Source organism: Vanessa tameamea, chromosome 10 (assembly GCF_037043105.1).
Source record: "Vanessa tameamea isolate UH-Manoa-2023 chromosome 10, ilVanTame1 primary haplotype, whole genome shotgun sequence".
Classification (NCBI taxonomy): domain Eukaryota; kingdom Metazoa; phylum Arthropoda; class Insecta; order Lepidoptera; family Nymphalidae; genus Vanessa; species Vanessa tameamea.
The window spans coordinates 2,683,817-2,701,245 of NC_087318.1; the positions used below are offsets into that span (position 1 = coordinate 2,683,817).

Here is a 17,429-nt window from a genome sequence, read left to right on the forward strand (position 1 = left end):
GTGGTGTATGTTTTACAAGACGAGAGTGTGCAACATAATCAATAAGAAAAAAAAATGTTATAAAAAATCGTATGATTTTCTAAAATTAATTTATGTTTACACTAATATTATAAATGTGGAAGTAACGTCTGTCTGTTACCCCTTCACGCTTGAACCGCTGAACCGATTTGCTATAATGGGGAGTGATGATTTGTATGCTTTAGTTATAGTTAGCGTATTAGCTTACTTATTTTCAATTAATATATATTTAGAAGACCGAATTAATAACTACGTTTAATGTTCTGTAAATTAATGTGTATATTAGACATCAAATGAAGAGGTTGGAATTTAAAAGAAATATAGTACGTCGTCTAGAATTTCTCGTATGTACCATACATACGAGAAATTCCTACTTAACAACAGTATACAAATAAAGATTACCGCATAATATTTACCGTACAAAAATTTGCTGTTCGTAAATAAAAGATGAATCGTCAAATCTTATAAATGCTATCAATGTGCCGAAATTCGTTACAATTCATCCTTTGTTTCTCTTTATTGATATATAATAACTTATACTACACGGATCACGCAAGCGTACTCTCATCTATATTTATAAAATATATCTCCTGTTTGGCATCAACGCACAACCTAAACTAATAGATAATCAACCAGTTTTGGTAGTACTAGTAGAATATAGAGCTGAGATTATAACACAAGTTCGTTTATAAAGTAGTAGTCTTAGTATCCGCTAACAAGAGATTTTTTGAAAATTTCAGCTTTAAATGGTGGAAATAAGACGAGTAGCTTTGCATGAATTTTACTCGTATAAAGTCTGGTGGGCACCTAGTTATATAACTACTTACTGTTGAAAAAGTGCAGCAGTAAGTTTTCGCACGTAACATTTATATGACGTATAAACTAACGTTGTACATGACGTCATGTTATGTTATATTATACTAATAGGTTGTTCGGAAATGGATATTTTTTTTTCAACAGAAATTTTAATTGTATTTTTTCACATTTAATTTCATACTTAAGCCGCATAATCAATATATATTTCGGTAGTTGATATAAAAAAGATGATGATTTCTTATGAAAAAAAAATGATAGATTCTGCCCAATATTTTTTGGTACACTTTCTAACATAGAAATTAAAAAGCAACATGAGCTTTAAAAAAAATTAGGTTTTTAGTTTTTAAAGGGTAAAAATTATATTTAAACGAGAAAAATAAATCGATATGATTGGATACCGTGTGTTTGTTCTTTTACTTCGCATAAGACCACATATATAGCCTGTATAGGTATAACGGTTGTTAATAACCTATTTTATTAAATCCACGGTTAAAAACGATATTTTGATAATAGTTACCGCTATAAAGCGCTCTGTATCTGTATATAAATCTACCTGAACATTTTTTAGTTTTTACACGACTACCCAAAAAGTAGTGTGATATTTTCAGGGTGCATGTATGTATGTATAACTTTATATTTTGTGCATAGAACAATATTAAACATTGTACCTCCTTTGTCGTCATTTTAAAGTTTATTTTCTCTGTAAATTGTCCAACGATATTATTACAGAAAAATGTTATTTCAAAAATAGAAATAGTAAACCGGCCATTCAATAACTAAAGTTTACACACGCCATTTTGTATTAATTAATTTACTAATTTCTCGTAAGTATACATATTTTTATGCATACTTGTAAATTCTATGTTTTTAAATAAATGCAATATTAAATAGAAATATGCAAATATTGTGCTAATATTAGGTTCACAAGTTTCATTCTATTTTTAAATATTATTTATTATTCTTATCGATGTATATGTTAAACATTTTTATTCTTTATCGTTACATAAGAAACATAGCTGACCTTTAATATATATGAGTCATTAATGTTCTCCTGAGCAAATCGAAACTCTTTATTCACAATGAATGACGCTAATTCTCAAACAACACTAAGGAGCACTCTCTCGTTACTGAATTTGACACTATCGACGTAAGAGTAACTATTTTACATGCTTCCCTAAGTCACGATATTCCCAGTATAACATTAATATTTCTAGCTCCGTGCTACTGCTAAAATAATATTCTCAGTAAGCCCAATAGCTTTGATTGGACGGACCCGGTAATCGGTCCCAGGATCACGGGACATTATTGTCCTTTAATTAAAACGCTGTTAACCCTAATGCCTATATTATATAATAATTACAAATATATAACATATTCCTACATGTAATAAAGGGTAATTATTATTATTGCTTTGCTTCAAACTTTTTAACTTTTCAGGTATGCAAATAAATTTTGATAAAATGTATGTATAAATCTGTACGTAATATATAAATAAAATCATGTCATTAAATAAAATTATAATAAATCATGAAATAATATCAACAGCAAAAAAAGGGTTAAATGTCATGTACTTCAAAATAATGAGAAAATAATAAAATAAAATGAACCTGAAGTTAATGAAATACATGTGTTGAATAATAATGAATAATTTCAACTTGAATTGTAGATATTATATAGAATGTCATGTAAAATTATTAACGACCAATATTTAATGATAAATCCTCTAAATGTGTTTTTGACAAGAATTTATGATAGTACTGGGTGTGATATAGGCTTATAATATATAACAATCAAATATATTAACGTTATGCCTTCAATATTAAGATGAAGCTGATATTATACAATATTCTAAACTTTGTCGAAATCGGAAGTTTTATTTATTTACTAAATTTAGCTTTATTTATAAGAGTTTAATAATAATGGTATTTAATATTTATAATAAATCTGTATTAAACGTATACATAAAAATAGCACGTAATACGTACGCACACATATAAAATATTTTAAAGTTTGTTTATATTTCGAACGTACAACGCGGGTAAAAATCACTATACAAAAAAGCAAAAATGGCGGCGTAGATAATTTTTTTTTGCGGCATTTTCATATTTAGTAATGAATCGTAGTGATTTTTTTTTTGTTATATTTATCTATATAATGATTTCAATTAAATACTGAATAAAAATAATGTTATTATAAGAAAACAATAGCTACTTAATACAGTCTACTTTCATTTACATACACAGGATAAGAGATATGGATGTTAGAAATAATATGAAGATTAACAAACATTAAATTGCTTTATATGAAACAGCAACAAAGTATCTAAAGAGGTTATACAAGTTTGTATACTAGCTTATAATAACTATTTTCTCAAAGTCAGGCGTGCGACCGCGAAATTAAATTTTACGGTCTTTTCACACTAGTGTTTTGTGAGAGTGTAATTAAGCAAAGCTATAAATTACTTGAACGACAGATGGCGCGCAAGCGATACACAATGACTAAAATTGTATTGCATCGATTTGATCGTTATGAACTAATCTATATGCCAAAACAAATTAAGAATGCTGACAAGTTAAAAAGTCATTTATAAGATGATAAACATTTGAAACGTTTTTCTTCCAATTTTTACCGCATTATACATTTTACGTAATATCCTACAGGCATTATATTAAGCGAGAATAGAAATTGACAATGTAATTTTATTATTAATAAGTGTCAGTCGTAATTATTTTGTTTTGGTAACATTATTTGACTGAAAGATAACGTCAATGTTGTATGTAAATTTTTAGTCGAGGTTGTGTCAAACTCGCCCTCAAAGCCCTAGTGTAAAAGGGTCTTTATTCGAGTGAGTTGATATCACTCACAAAGGATTCTGTTTTGTAATTACATTTATTGTACTGGGCAACACTGATTCCATGGCAACAAGTCTCGGGATAAGTAATTATATATGTATATACAACATTTTGATATTCAGTACGTATCAAAACAACAACACATTTAATCAACTTTATTTTCTAAAAAAATAGCAATACAAATATAATAAAGACGCAAAAATTATTCAAACAACATGTTTACAAATATATCAAATTAAAATCATGTTTTGAGTACTTAATTGTACATAGTTCTAAAATTGTCACCTGTTAAATCTACTACTAGATTATTTTAATTACAAAGATAGTAGAGGTGTTCTGTTAATACTTTGTAGGTAGACCTTTGCAAGCCCATCGGGGTAGGTACACACTGATTAGATATTTTATTACCAAACAGCAATGGTCTGGTTTACAGGGTGGGTTACTTAGTAACTACAAGCACAATGGACTTATACGTACCATCTTAGCTCACATGTTACAATGCCAATGTCTATGTGCAGTGGTGACCACGTACCGTCAGGTAGTCTATGTAGGTGGACCTACCTATATTATAAAATAAAAGAACAAACTCGTGAAAAGAACAAACGTGAAATGTAAAAATATTTTCTAAATTTTCATTTTATTGTCTCGGACACAGCATTATTTTTTTTTTATTTTTTTTATTAATAACACATGACAATAGCTATAATGCCAATAGATATAATTAAAACTATTATGAACTATATGTAAACTCGTATTACACGCGATAAATATGCAAAAGTATAAATTTATAATTTTATCGTTGAATAGAATGCGTGTATTTAAGTTTAACATTACTTCTTAACGTAATATTCTAAATGTGTGTTTATGCCTATGTTTTTGTGTGCATGAGTATGTACCTCTATATGAGTGTGTAAGTTTCATTGTATTCATGTCCTTTTGTGATACTAAAACATATAATCCATTTACTGAGATCATATTAAGACCGGGTATCCACACTTTCTAAATGTACGATACACTATAGAGGCTGTCTTATCAGCCACAGTGACCTTTTCCAGGGAGTCGGTTATGGAAAAGAATAAATTAGGTTGATTTCGTGTTCCTTTTATGAAAAATATTTTAAAACTGAAACCAATTCTTCTTCATATACAAAAGCTAATGCGTTGAACGAGTTAGTCGCGCCCCGAAGATTTACATAATTCCTGAATCCAAGATCACCAAATCCACCTCGAAGTTTGTTCATACAACTCCAATTTGAATATCTCCTTACCTGATTTTCTCTTTTATCTCCTTTCGTATTTTACAAACAGTCCTCACGATGAAAAATAATGTCGTTTTTCTTAAGTTTTTTAAACCAACGAGACACATATACAAATCTAAATGAGAAATGATTTGAAAACGCTTACAATTACTACCTTCTCGCATATTTATAAGATACACGTATGTGTGCGTGGGGGCGAGCGTGTGTGTAGATGTAAACTGAGGCTGTATGTTATAATGATAATTTATAGAGTAAAAATAAAGTAATTATAGTTTAAGTTATTTTTCAATATTTATTTTTCAATATTTATTATTAATATAGTTATCTTCAGGGTTATTTTAGAGGCTGGTCGCCCGGTGTTAGGTACAAAGCCTTATTTGGGTTTCTAGCTTGCCTCATACCAAAATTTATCAAAATCAGTTCTAATCTACTATCGGTATCGAGTAAGTGGTACCTACCCAGACGGGCTTGCACAAAGCCCTACCTAGTTTATTTGGAATATAATTTTTTTGAACACGAACTAATTAAATGCAACCTCATCACACATTTTACAGCCTAGTAGCAATACTTAGTATTGTTGGGTGCCATTTTGGAGGGCAAGTAAAAATGTTGGTTCCCAAAGTTGGTAGTACGTTGGCGATGTCAGAAATTGTTAAAAATTCCTATGACGCCAATGTTTATGTGCTTTGGCGACCACATAACATCAGATGGCCTATTCGTCGTACCGTTTTGTTTAAATCGATTGTGTATTTGAATATACCAAATACGTAGCTATGAATTAAATAGTACCTACTCGTCAATTTAATTTAATTTTTAATATATTATAGCGTGTTCAAGTGGGTCATGTAAATAAAACGATGAAAATATTTTTATAAAGCCGACTTCAGCGTGGATGTGTTTATCAATTCTGCTCTCATTCTTCTCTGTATGTTTGTGAACCAATTTTAATACTATGACTTTTTATTTAATCGGCTTAAATGGGGCCACGTTATATAAAAAAATATTTAAACCCTAAGGTTTACAACTAAGGGTATCGTTCCTTTTTGCGTGTAGTCTGCGCGGATTGAATAATTTATTGAAGCTATTTTAACCCGTATTTGCAAAAGGGCAAATTATTGCCGTTTTCGAACCCAATGAAAAAAAAAACAGAAATTAAAACTAAAAAATAATATTATATACCTAGTATCTAATTATAAAGTTCTTCCTTCAGTATAATATGAAAATTATTATTGAAATCGGTTCCAAAAAAATGTTCCTGATAAGTAGTGAATTACGAATATGTAATTTTACTAATGGAAATATCAAATGGAAGAAAAATTCAATCACTATGAGAAAACTACGTTTTCCTAAGCATCGGTGTTAACTAAATCAAGCCTCCCTAAAAATACCCGATTCGATATTGGAAATATAATATTAAAATATTATTTTTAATTTTTCAGTTCATGCAGGTCATGTTCTTCATCGAGTCATAATTGATGAAGTCGTTTTACAAATGTAGTTAATAAAATTAATTTAATTATAAATTAAATAAATTAACAGCTAGTTAAAACGCCAATACTTTCAAGGAAGTTTGGATCTGACTCTAGCCTACTCTCTATTCTAATGCATTGTTGGCGGAATATATAAATTTTAGTATTTTTTTTTTATCATTCCGTACCATAAATAGTAAGTCAAATAAACAGACTTAAAAAAAAGAAGGAAATCAAGGAAAATAAAAAGGTTCTTAAGAAATTCTTATTCACATTCTGATGCGGATATTCTTATAATTTCGGAACTGCCAAAAGTGATACTAATTACTGTTTGTGTAATTGTATTTGTATCGATCGACTGAATGACCAAGATTGATTACTGTGGTGTTATCATAATTGAACTGTACCTTAATCGTATAATTACGTCGTATTATTAATGAAGATACTTTAGTAGATGATAATTATTGAGTACAAGTTGCAGACTGTAAATTTCAAACTAATAATTGTCTATATAGTTTTATAAATATTGTATTGTATATACATTATATTACTTATTCGCAATTTAAAATAATTCTACCCCTTCCCACATTTTTTTTACAACCAGTCCTCTCATACAGCCCAAACGTTGCCTGTTGCACCTCATGCAACGTTTGTCAATGTCAAAAGTAAAAAAAAAGTTAACAAATGTCAAATTTACTTTTTAACAAATTAATAATGAAAATTTAATATCATTCGCTTGTTTATTTGTTGGCTTCCGTGATATACTTTTATTTAAAAAGAGCTTACTAAATGAATAGCCGAAAATTACTCAGCAATATTCTGATGCGATTTGTAGGCATTTTGATGAGTTTCACAATTTTATCTTGAATGCTTATTTTAATTAAAGTAACCTTTAAATACCACACATATTGATTAAGACCTCTTATGAGGAAAAAGATTTGAACTCTGCCCTTTTAATGGAAATTTACTTATTATTATAAGTTATCTATTTTTTCCGGGATATTCTAGTGATTTCATAATTGGCCGCAAAGCTTCCTGTCGTTGGAACTAAAAGAATGGCTTATAGATGGCTTTTTTTTAATTACATTAAGAATTTACAGATATAAGTACATTAAAACTTCTTACGTATATAAATTTATTATTTGCATAAAGTTCAATGTGCGGGCACATTCATATTAAAATTCTAGCTATAGAAATTAACTTTTAAACTTATATGTAAATAGTTAGAACTCAGTATGGTACTTAGTTTTATAATTATGTAATGTAACGTAAATAGCCGCTAATGGCATGAGTTCAGCTTTGTGTTTTCTAGTATCCACAGTCTTGACTTCTTGGTACTACTTGGTACTTCTTGGTATAACAACTACGCTGCTCGAATAGCTGAAATTCGTCCGTATAAAACTAATTAATTTCTAAATATCTTACAACTATTAACTTTAAATATAATTCTTTTTAATTTAATTATATTGTATTGGCCATTTACGATCAACGGTATAAGCGCCCGTGTTAGCTATTAAAAGAAAATCTCTATCTCCCTAACCCCTCTAACAATTCTTAACTCTTTACTAAATGTATCATTCTTAAAATTAACTAACGTAAATTAATCTCGTGCAATAAGTAAAGCTATATCCTACATAAGGTTAGACTTGGCAAGTTTACAAATTGATGTAATAACTAAAACTAAAACCTACGTCAGGATAGAATTGGCAACTTAACAAATTGTTCTAATAAAATCTTTTTATCTTTTCAGGTCGTCGTTGAGTAGAAGTATGTGCTACTTTAGCATAATAGTGATCATATTTGACTGTCGCTTCCTGTGAGCCGTTTGTGAAATCCGTTCGAAATGAGGTTACGTGCTTTCAAGTGGCTCCTTCTGTTTCTTTCCTGCGGACTCGTCTCAGGTAAGTTATTTCATTTAATCTTATTTCATAGTTTTTAATATTTTATTTTTTATAACATTTTATGAAGACGAATTTGTCTTTTTTTATTTGCAATAATTATTTACTGTGGCAGATTTTAATAAAAATAGTAATCTTGAACTGTGAGGTCTGCAGTTGAGAATGTAAAAAATGAAGTAGCCGCCTGTAAATGTCCCACTGCTGGGCAAACACCATCATTCACCTTTTTGAGGAGATCCTCCATTGGAGCTTATTTCCCCCACGCTGCTCTTATTGGTTGATCTAGTATATTTACATAGTTCAAATAGAAATATATTATATAGAGCATAAAATTAATAGAATACCATACTTCATTAAATACTAACAAGATCATGTATAAATTATGAATATACTTTTATATACTCACAGAAATGTAAAGTTAAGTTCAAAGGTGCGCCTGTATGCACCTTAACTATTGTATCCATATTTTATCGGAGAGCTTGAACATCGTTTGAAGTACCTGTTAACATATTATCTAATAAAGATATAAAAGAAATGATACATGACAGCGCCGTCAATCATATAATACAAAATATCTGAGCATAGCTACTGAATATCTTGAAATATTAACCTGACCAAATTGATAATTTTACCTCGACACCAACTTAGTTATAAAGACTTCAAAATAATACTTTTTCTTTTAAAATTTTATACGAATTTAATGAAAATTTAATTTACTATACCTATATACCTACCGACAATTAAATATAAAAATCTATTTTAATATTAGAAATGAGAAAGTAACTCTGGCTGTTACCTCTTCGCGCTTAAACCGATTTTGATGAAATTTGGTATGGAGATAATTTGTATCGCGAAGAATGTAATAGGCTTCTTTTTTATTCGTCCCGTAGGTAAAGTTTTATAGATTTCGTGCGTGTAAAGCCGCACGATCAGCTACTGTAAAAATAATTGTAAGACTAACGAACAGCTGCTTAGACTGTCGTACTTGTACAACGCGAATGCAATCCACAAAATTGAAATGTTACATCTCAATTTTTTAAATTTTTTAATTACAAGATTATAAAATAATTTCAGAAAAAGATTAACAAGACTGGAAATGCTCGGAATTTAAATAAAAAGTTGTGATTCAAAAATATTTAAAGATAAATAAATTGCTATCAACACCATAGATATAAATAATTGACAAAGTTCTCTTACAGTAATCGCGAAGCAAGAAAGTTTTCGAATCCAATTTAATTGGTACTAAAAGAATTATTTTGCATCAAATTAAAAAATGTAATATTATCTAAACTTCTATTGAATGATAGGTAGGACAGCGGTAGGAAGTAGTAGTCATGAAAGTCTGTTTTTGTCATTTTACCTTGGCTCACCTAAAATCGTACATTTTTTTTATCTATAAGATGTACTTCTATCGTAATATAAGAAGTATTATTATTATTAGTTAATGACTTTCTAGATCTTTTATCATAATTTTTTTATTACTCGTTTCGTTTAATTTAAGTTACATTTTCTTTCTACCTCTTTAATTTATTGTCCTCTCAGTACCTCAAAGGTTTGTTGGAAGAATTATCGTATTGAGATAAGGCGCATCTTTGTGATTTCTATCTTGTTTTATTTAGTTAAATTTATTCCTTTCATGTATCTGTACAATAAAAATACAATTACAACATCAATACAAGCATTTATGAAGATTGATATTAATATTACAAAAAAAAAAGAACTAAACATTATTTATTCAATTAGACTCTCGTAATTACTTTTAAATCATTCATCATCCTCCTGTCCTTATCTAATTTACTTGGGTCAGCGCAGCATGTCTTCTTCTTCCATACTTCTCTGTCGGACGTCATCTCACAAGTAACATTCTTTCTAACCATGTCGTCTTTCACACAATCCATCCATCGTTTCTTTGGTCGTCCTCTACCTCTATATCCATCCACATCCATTCTCAAAACATTTCTCACAAAATTACTTTTAAATCATTACATTACGTAATTCAAAGAAATCCTAACCAATAAAAGTTATATATTTCGTTCAATATTCAACCTTCAACCGAATAATCTTAATCTTGAATGTTAAATTATACAAAATACCGTTTCATTAATATAATAATTTGGATCGAAAACTTTGTTCCAGTCAGCTCTTATAAACATTTCTATTGATATAACGGAATTAAATTGAACGAAAAACTAGTTCGAAATGTAGAATCTACCGGCAAGAACTGACAAGAAACTCAAGAGTTACTCGTTTCAACCAAATATTAACTGAAAATGGAATAATACTTAATTGTGTAGTTAGTATATAAAATACCTAAAATACAACCAGTATTAAATGTTTTTAATAGAATGTCTATAATACGAAAACGGGAGAATCGATTAAATACATTAATTATATTGGGTCATAAGAATTAAACGTACCGGTAACATTTTTAGACACATCAAGCCTATCTCACTGGTATCTATTGTAGCTGTACAAAATACACTAATTTTTAAAATATATACTAGCTCTGTCTGACTGTATGTTAGGCTACCCGGCTAAACAACAATATAAATAATGATACATGATTCATGACCTAACCGATAAAAGATATATGCTTTATTTTCGTCTTTTTAATAATTAAATTAAATTTAAATTGCATTACTTTTTATCAGTGCACGTTGTGATTACTTCGGTTTTTTTTAATTTTTTTATGTTATATGCATATGGACCAATTTATGGTAAGTGATCACCACCGCCCATAGATAATGGCGCTGTAAACTAACCATTCCTTGCATCGCCAATGCGCCAATGGGTTTGCACAAAGCCCTACCACCAAGTTAATAATATAAGTATATATATATATACCTGTCTATGTGTCTGTTACGCTTTTATGACCAACCAACTGAACCTAAATTGTTGGAATTGTATAAAACAAGCTCGAAGCCCCAAGGAAAAACAAATGCTACTTTTTATGCTAAGAGCAAAGCCGCAGGTTACAAGTACACAATAAAGTTATAAAAATAAGTAGACGCAAAACGACTGGTTAGTTTAATTGCCTTGTTAAATAAAACAAGTAATTACAAAACTGTTCCTGTAATATCTTTCCTTTGACGCAGTCGTCAGTTGGAAATTAAATAAACCCTTTTACTATAAGGAAATGAGGATAAAAGCAGGTCGACTATTTTTTTATACTGCTTGGATTCCCTGACGAGTAATTGTTACAGCTCGAGGGCCTGTTGCAGCCGCTGCTATTACTTGTTGGAGTGTTTTTATAGTTTTTTTTTTTTTTATAGTTCTACATTCGGATTCGGAGCAAACATTTTTCAAAGTTCTAATAGACTCATAAATTCGTCATGTTTATTATTCGGTTGTTTGCATTTTTGAATTTAACTTCATATATATTTTTTCAAATAATTAGGAATATGAATATTATTATTTAAATAATAAATTATTTATTTACAAATATTCAAAACACCAATATCGTTTTTATTCGTTTACGTTTCGTTTCGTTATCAAGGTAAATGTTGAAGCTGATAAAACCGCTCCTTTAATATACTTTACGAAATTTATTCTACGTTTCTTAATTGAAGTGTTTGTTAACAGGGAGCGTTAGAATCCGTTAATTAATATGAATATGTGCAGAATCTCTCAAGAACATAATATACCTACTTGTACAGTAATTTATCCTGCTTACCGTCTTAGCATCTGCATGTTATCTAAGCATCGCCTTAAAGGCGAGACTTAGTCTAACCGAATTAAAATTAGCGCCGACATTTTCGTAATCGTTTCTCCCAATTTAGTTTAATTGATTCAATGTATATGTTACCGTAAGATTACAAACATCGTTAGATTACAATCTATCTCGTCAGATTGTAAACTGTCGAAATATTGTGAACCGTGAAATATGATTGCAATTTAACGCATTATTTTTTGCTTTTTTTTAGATTACAATATAGATTAAATATCTATAACTATAACATATCAAATCCTATCAAGAATACAGAACTTATGCAAATATTAAATTACTAGCTGTTACCCGCGGCTTTGCTCGCGTAGAATATGAATATATTTACAAATTAACTTAAAATATTACGTTAATGTAAGTTACTGTTACCTCTTTGTATACCACATTGGTGCGTATTATAGCCCTTAGGATAGAATATCCAGAAACTCTTAAATTCGAATCAACTCATTATTAATCGATAGCCCAAAAATAAAATTTCGAGCTTCTAACTTCAAAATGACGGACTTCCAAACTATCTTTTATACGAAATGTCAACCCAATTTCTCTCCTTAGGCGTAAAATATACAGAAACGCTTAAATCCGAATCAACTCATTTTTAATCAGTATCCCAAAAATAAAGTTTCATGTTTTTAACTTAAAAAATGACGGACTTCCATAAAAACTTTCAACCCTTACTTCACCCTCTTAGTAGTAGAATATCAAAAAACGCTTAAATACGTATCTACTCATTTTTTATCAGTATCCCAAAAATAAAGTTTCATGTTTCTAACTTAAAAAATAACGGACTTCCATAGAAACGTTCAACCCCTATTTCACCCCTTTAGGGGTAGAATTTCCAAAATTCGTTCCTTAGTGCGTGTCATGATATGTTAGTTTATAAGTGTACATATAAGTTTTATGCTTCTAGTTCTAAAAATAACAATACTTTCAACAACTTATAACCTTTCATCCCCCTTTTCAACCCTGTACAGCTCTTTTTTTTCAAATAAAAAGTAGCCTATGTCCTTTCTCAGCCTCTAGACTATTTGTGTACCAAATTTCATTTAAATCGGTCCAGTAGTTTTGACGTGAAAGCGAGACAGACAGACAGAGTTACTTTCGCATTTATAATATTAGTATGGATATTAGTATGGATTTTGTGTCATGTAGTTACTCTATAAACATAAGATACGAAGATTATTTAGTTACTATGATGAAGGCTGTAAACAGTTGCTTGAATAATTTATATTTACTCTTTGATCCTCTGCGTGTCGGAGAAAGCACGTATGTCTCTCTACTTCGATTACTGTCATCTGTTGGAAATATTTAAGGATTACCATAAACCATTATTCTTCGATTCATAAATTACGTTTTTTCTTTATATCAATGTTTTTTTTTTTTTAGAAGTAGCAAAGATATAATGTCATGCAGATTTTTTTGGAATTGATATTTTATTAAAGATAAAAAATCATTGACTTAGTATTTATTGATTTCTAGGCAGGATATATAAATATTTAATTGTACTTTACTGACATACGGTATAATTAAATTGCGGAAAAGAGTAACTACTGAGTTTCTCGCCGGTTCTCCTCGGTAGAATCCATTTTCCGAACCGGTGAAATGTTTACATTTAATTAACTAACTAAAAAAAACACTATTACATGACGATTCATAAGAGCTTTTATGAGCCTACTTAAATAAAGAATATTTCAATTTTGTATATATTTTATTTATATTCCGATATGTTTTGAAGTTATTCGTTAAAGAAAAGAATATAAATTGGTGTAAATTTGTCAATATATTTTATTTTTTATTTTATTACATTCATTAATCAAACTCCCACTCGGACAACTAAATGACATTTTAATAATATGTTGTAGTATTTATGTCTACCTGTAAATGATTAAAATTGATATTATCAATAGAACTATTAATTTAAAGTTATCTCTAAAAATACTACGTTTGAATTATACCGAAATGTCTATAGCTTAACATTCGTTTATTTATTTTTACCTTAAAACCGCAATGGGCAAACAAACTTGTTACACTGGCTCACTCACCCTGCAAACCAGAATAATGGCTTGGCAGTAGAATATATGACGAGTAGGTGGTACATACCCAGTGGATCTTGAGCCCAAACAACCGTCAAGAAACAAAAGCTCCTGTAAAATAAATAAAAATACGACCAGCAAGAGCGATATGTCAGAAATTCACTAGAAGATAATCCAATGTCTTGCAAGTTGCAATGCATCTAAGCTAACGAGATAGCTCGTTCCAGTTTAAACATAATCTACCAAGATTATAAGTTCCAGCCATGAAATTATTGTCAGCTTTACGACTACCTCCTTCAATATTTACATAGAATTTATTTGAATTTGTTGCTCGTTTTCGTTATAGTTAGTACTATATATATTTACTAAGCTTTAACTAATTACTCATTACGTGTGACTTAGTAACTACTGTAAGATTCAATTATAATGTATTAACTTATATTAAATATTATATGAATTATTATTATCTGAAAATTACTGACGACTATCTGTCACTTTGTCTATTAAACATTATAATATATATTTTTAATCTGTTGACATGAACATTGACAGATACTCGTTATGGCGGGAAAATTGATTCTTGTATATACATTTTTAACTGCGTATCGAGTAAACATTATTTAAAATTCTCATCAAATTATATAAGAAAACCTAATAAACATACCATTCAATGCCCTCTAAAAATCTTGGGACACTTTTAGATAATAAATTGATTCCGCATATTGGGTACTTAAGGTTATCAATTCTTACGGTCTCCGATTAGGAACACCACTGTGCTCTGAGCACAGATGCCCGTGTGGAAAGGAGGTGGACTCTTTCGGTTTACATGGACTCTCTTGCCCAAGGAGTTCAGACAGGCTTTTCCGCCACGGTTCTCTTAATGATACAATAAAAAGGGCTTTTGCCACCATCGACGTTCCTGCTCTTACAGAGCCTCGTGGAATTAGTCGTGATGATGGTAAGAGACCTGATGGATTAACATTGGTTCCCTGGGAACGAGGAGGGGCCCTTGTGTGGGACGCTACATGCTTTGTCACGTTGGCCCCGTCTCATATCCGAGAAACAATGTTAAGAGCCGGTGCCACTGCGGAAAAAGCTGAAGCAAAAAAAATATCTAAATATTCGTGTCTTATGTCAAATTACTTTTTTGTCCCATTTGCTGTCGAAACACTTGGCCCTTGGAGTAATGATGCAAAAGTATACCACCTCGCCTTATTGCCTCCACTGTTGACAGGAGGGCTGGTTCGTTTTTAGCCCAGAGGATCGGAATTGCGATTCAACGGGGAAATGCTGCCACCATTCCAAGCGGTCAAGATTTATACAGTAACTATTTTTAATTCATATTTATATATATATTTAAGCACTTAATGTTATCAATTCTTACGTTTGCCGATTCAGTAGGTACCTCGGTGTCTACCTACTTAATTTATTTACTAAACAAAAATTCTTGGTTCCTTTTTTGAAACTGACATGCTTTGGTGCACATATATTTATATCTATATTAGTGGTATTTAGTGGTGTGAACATCCTAAAAAATTCAAATTCTCCACAGGTTATAAAATAACTAAAATATTGGTTATTAAAAAAAAGTGTATTTATTATCTCTGTAGAAGTATTATAAATTGAGTAAATGATTGATGTTTTAAATTAAAACTTTCATTGATTAGGCGGTTATTAAATGTAAACTTTTCTCATAGACGAAGTAGCGCAGACAGTTTTGATTTATGTACACCGAGAACTCTGCTCGCGACTAGAATCTGCTTAATAAAACGATAAAAAATGTCTTTCTGTTCCTCCACAAATAGTATAAATCTTTACGTTTTATCCCGGCTGTGTTTCAACAGCGCTTATATATATATGAATATACTTAATATATAAAGTATTAGTGTCTTCTTACCGGCTTATCACACGCACGCATACATCCCTCATATCTGTCTGTTTGTGTGTCCAGCACGGAACAGCCAACTAAATATTTCAAAGACTCTTTTTTCAATTAAAACTAGTTTTATTTCTAGTATGAAAAGGCTTAAAGTACATTATAGTTACATAGTATTAATAAAAATGTTATGTGATAATATATAGACCTTATTTAACAACAGGAGATGTACTAATATAATAAAGAGTCATTTATCATTCCCAAAGTGAAAGGGTTCGCTCGACCCTTCCGACAAAGAGGGAAGAAAGTTTACGAAACTTGATGGAGGGCAAATTAAATACTGATACACAAATGACCGATTACATCGGCATAGACGTCTAAAATTTGGTCGTTATATAGGATGGCTAATTTGAGAAAAGACTTTTGTATCTCTAACAATATTAATTTCTTTAAAAAAATGTTTAAACAGCTTAAAGTAAAGTATAGAAATAGCCTTTAAATGCCCCACTGCTGTCAACTTTCTTTGAGGAAAGTTTGGAGTTTATTCCACCACACTCCAATGCGGGTTGGTTGATACACATGTCGCCAAATTTTATCGAAATAAGACACAAGCAGGTTCCCTCCGATGTGTTTCTTCGCCGCCGAGATCAAGATTATAAACATAAATTAAGTATAGGTTAATATGATTGTTTCTAACCACTATCTGTATATGTAACCTCGGCTCATTTTTATTAACATTAAATAAAGTTTTTATTGGTTATTGGTATTATATATATATTTATATACATATTACAGGTTATAAAATTATACTACGTGTCCACATACTAAGTGTGCTGACTCTGAAAAACAATAGCGCCATAGTAGCAGAAAACTTAAACTTATACATTTTCAAAGATACATATGATCTACTTTATAAATTTATTTATTCAACAGTTTTCATATAATTTTTTTGACATATACAATAGAAAAAATGATGTTAGGTTACGGTTAAAGAACTTAACCATGGTGATTTTAAACTAATTGTAAATCCCCATTAATAATATTTATCTGGTCATTTTATCATTATTTCAGTACAATTATAATTGTAAGATAACGTATTCAAAACTATATCGGTACACAGACAAGCAAATGGACCACCTGATAGTTAGTGGTCACCACTATCCATAGACATAGGCGCTGTAATAAATATTAACCAATCTATATATGCCCATAAGCCACCAACCATAGGAACTAAGATGTTATGTCCCAAGTGCCTAGTAACACTGGCTCACTCACCCTTCAAACCGGAACACAACAATACTATGTACTGTTTTTTGGCGGTAGAATATCTGATGGGTGGGTAGAACCTACCCAGACGAGCTTGCAAAAAGCTTAAATAAAACACACTAAAATTGCAGATGACCAGACGTCGGTCTAGTCTAGTTCTTGATGTGAACACTAAGCACAAGGAACACATATTAATTAATCTCTGTTTAAGGTATGTTAATG

General features: G+C 30.3%; 1 protein-coding gene across 1 annotated transcript in view; it reads left to right on the forward strand.

The window, feature by feature from the left end:
• Positions 1 to 17,429, forward strand: part of LOC113404017 (uncharacterized) — a 118,909-nt gene that overhangs the window by 15,416 nt on the left and 86,064 nt on the right. The window contains exon 2 of the mRNA XM_026644748.2: positions 8,164 to 8,314. Coding sequence (XP_026500533.2) covers positions 8,257 to 8,314 — 58 coding nt within the window. The 5' untranslated portion in view covers positions 8,164 to 8,256. The remainder of the gene's footprint in view (positions 1 to 8,163; positions 8,315 to 17,429) is intronic.